The 3918-nt window shown below is 29.0% G+C and overlaps 1 protein-coding gene across 1 annotated transcript in view; it reads right to left on the minus strand.

The window, feature by feature from the left end:
- Positions 1–3546: 3546 nt before the first annotated feature.
- Positions 3547–3918, minus strand: part of LOC106691423 (sodium channel protein 60E) — a gene marked incomplete at its 3' end in the record, with an annotated part of 29479 nt that continues 29107 nt past the window's right edge. Inside the window, exon 8 of the mRNA XM_014437187.1 lies at positions 3547–3714. Coding sequence (XP_014292673.1) covers positions 3547–3714 — 168 coding nt within the window. The remainder of the gene's footprint in view (positions 3715–3918) is intronic.

The raw sequence follows: 3918 nt of genomic DNA on the forward strand, positions 1-3918 counted from the left end.
AACCGCCTTCTTTAGCAACTCTTTCGTCAGTGAAACTTCCTTCTGGAATTCTCTTCCCATTTCCATTCGCCAGTCCTCATCCATTCTTTCCTTTAAACAACACCTATTCCTTCTCTTATTGTTTAACCAAACCTACGCATCATTGTAATCAAATAAATAGGCATATATTGATTAGCATTATCAACAGTAGTTAAGCCGATATCCCAATGTAATTTCATTTTACTTACTTGTCAGACAAAAATCTTAATGTATGAACCATGTATTTATTCTTAGACATATTTCCCAGAATAAAAGTATTTTTTCATTTCATTTCATACTAGTTTTGTTGCAGCTGATAGTCTCATTAGAGAAATAAACAGCAGAAAATTTACACAGAATGGAAACAGTGGGCTGCCCTTACAAGCTCAAGCGATCGAATTCCATCTGAACTTTTCTGTCATTTTGTCCAATTCAGTTTATTTAATGGAAATAAGTTTGATTTTTTATCAATAGAATGTTTCTAAGTTTTCTGTTAAGGGAGAAGGAAACTGGTGGGAATTGTTTTTTTATCTTAGTATTTTTGTATGAGTAGAACCAAATGAAAGTTTAATAAGAACCTTAAATATGTGGCTTGATATGTTCATGTAGCTTAAAATATTTTCCATGGTTAAAAATGTGCACTATAATAGATTCATGCAGTAATAAAATATAAGTTGATATAGGAAGACTGTTGATTGGACATGAGTAATTAATAAAAATAACATCGTCCGGGCACGGTCAAAATCAGAAATAAATAGTTTATTTTCTATTTGAGTTATTTTGACCATCTTCCTTTTTTTTAATAAGTTGATATAATGTGTTATTGTGGTATTATTGGTAACATAAGAAAGACAAGCGTAAGAGATCATAGAGGAAGTATACAAATTTCTTAATGCCATATAAGTTTGAAATTTTGTTGAAAAAAAAATTACATAAAATATAAAAAATAGTTTTAAAATGTCTGTGACTTTCTAATTATTATAATTTTAGTCCGTATTTTATCAATTTACTAATATTTGTGTAGGTATGACATAAATACTATATAAGAATAAAATGAATCATAAACAATTTCTATTTTCTATTTTCAAAAATCTGTTAAAAAAAGAATTAAATAAAAATTAATGTTTTATTATTTTTTTTTTTGCATTAAAATAACTACTTGATAGTAAATAAAGAAAACATTGAATATTTTAGTTTCTACAGAATATCCATAAAATTGACAGTACAGCAAATTAATATATTAATATTATTAATGTAAACGGATTTGAAGATATAGATTTTACAGTCAGAGGTAAAATCACTAAAAATTTGTGCACCAGCTATAAATCAAATAAAAAAAAAATATGTGTATCATTTGCAACAAGTAGATATTTAGTTCAATAATACCATTTAATAGTATATCAGACCTTTAGTAAAAATAATATATTTTTGATAGTATAATTATTTATGATTGGATAATAAATAAATTATTCAAAATAATCGACTAAAAACATGAGTCAAGGTATTCATACTTCTTATTTTTATTATTCTAAATTGGTGGTATAACTTTCATCATTACTTAATACATCCACCTTTGACTCCTAATATAAATTACAGATGCTTTGGCATTAAATGTAATAATTTTTGCATCAATAATAAAGACATTTTGTTCCAACCCTGGGTAATAAAATATTTTTAATTGTTTAAATTAAAACATTGCATTTTCTGAGTTGATTCTTTAGATATTTTAACAGTTGCTCTATAGGATCAATATCAAGTGGCTATGAAAGGTTACCATTTGTTTGAGTACATTTTAGAGGATTCGCACCTAGGTTCTTCATGCCGTGAGTTCGCGGTCGTTATTCTGCTAAAAAATGTAATTTTCAGATTTTCCAATATCAGCTCTAATTGAGAGATTTATTTAAAAAATATCAACATATTATATATGATACATCACTATTATTATTATTTATATTATTATTGGCGCAACAGACCGTGGAGGTCCAAGGCGTTTCGTGACGTAGTTTTCATGGGGTGGGTTCGGCACTCCCAGGCCTATTTTTTGAGAGTGCCACTCATTGGCTAACGGGCCTCACAAATGCCCGGGGGGGAGGCTGTGTGTGAGTACTGTATAATTATATGCTTGAAAAAATCACGGATAAGGTCAGGGACTCGAACTCGCAAGCTTTGGGTTGGCAGACAGGCGCGTTACCACGTAGCAGTAGCGTGGTATTAATTTCTGTTGTGAGATTAATTTTTCTAAGATTTCCTGTTCTCAAATTTTGTATTTTAACATAAGTTAAAAAGTATGGAGAAAAAGAAATATTGCTATGGGAAAGATAAGTGCAGTCGACACTGTTAAACATAGAGGTAACTTATTCGTTGTCTGGGGTTGTATGAATGCTGTTGTTGTGGGATCTCTTAAATGTATGGATGATAGAAGGCATCGTATAAACTATTTGACATTTTTAAAGTCAATCTCCCAATTAGAGCTGAAAAATTTGGAAAAAGAGAAAATAGCATTTTTCAACAAAACAACTACACCGAACATACGGCATGAAGAACTAAGATGTAGGTCCACTAGAATCAACTAAAATGAATAGTAATCTCTCATATTCACTGGAAATTGATCCTATTGAGCAACTATAAAAACATTTAAAGGATCAAATCAGAAAACGCATTGTTTCTAATTTCTTTAAATTATAAAGTTTTATTAAAGAGGGACCGGACAAAATTAATTTGTCATTGGTGCAAAAATTATTTTATATAATGCCACAGAGTCTTCAATGTACATTAAGAACCAAAGGTGACTTCACTAAATATTAATAAAAGTTTTATCATTAATATAATATAATTAAAAAAAATTATAAATACTTTTGATTCTCGTTGTTTGATTATTTTGGTACATGGGCTATGTGTAAGATGCATTTCCCAAAATGACTACAAAAATCTCATTAATAACTTGGAAATTTCTGGTGATAAATAATATTTTAATAAAAAAAATTGATGAAGATTGTTAAAATGTATTATGTCTAAAACCCATCAATGAAAAAAATCAAAGTCTTAGGACAAGATATTATTTAAATTATGCCTAATAAATAAATTGTATATTGTTTATACAATATTTAATTATAAATAAATTATTTATATTAATTCAGTGCAGACTATGACTCATAAAGTGAAATGAAGCATGCAATGTAAACTTTGATTTTAGTAGATTGATAATATTTATATTGATAATATGTTTTAATGGATGAAAGGAATCTAATATTGTGGACGCATAAGTGACATATGACATGAAAATCGCTGTACCTTTGTATCAAAATTTTATTTAATAAATTGTTATTAATATTACTTGGTATGGAAAAGTTAAACTAAAAATTTAGTTTTAGAACCATGTGCTAAAGCAAGATTTCATCAAAAAGTAAAGTGAGCATTCAGATAAGCTATTACACTTACAAAAAGTGAAGAAAATATGCTACTTACAACTTATACTTGCAGGTGAATTGTGGATGAGCAATTGAGTGTATATAACGATAATTGAGATACCTCAGTTATTTTGATGACAGCAAGACGTGGAAGAGGGGAAATAGGGGATGGTGAGTTAGAGGGTTGGGGATGACTGCATCGATGGCAGAACCTGCTTGCCACACGAACATGGTCAGACAACAATCGTTTCATCTCTGCAACTTCAGCATCTTCCACCACCGAGTCCGGCTAAGCAATAGCCAGCTCATATTATCTCCATGAATACTACTCAACTACATACAACCTTGCAGTATATATTCAAAAATAAATGAAAAAAATATTAGCTGATGAATTGAATAACAAATAATGATACTAAAATTCTAATAATCAATGTAACTTTAATCCACTTAAACATAAAGGAAGAAACTGCCTAATTTATAACTATGAGCATGA

This window comes from Halyomorpha halys, unplaced genomic scaffold, assembly GCF_000696795.3.
Source record: "Halyomorpha halys isolate HHAL.00 unplaced genomic scaffold, Hhal_1.1 Scaffold2333.1, whole genome shotgun sequence".
NCBI classification, from domain to species: Eukaryota; Metazoa; Arthropoda; class Insecta; order Hemiptera; family Pentatomidae; genus Halyomorpha; species Halyomorpha halys.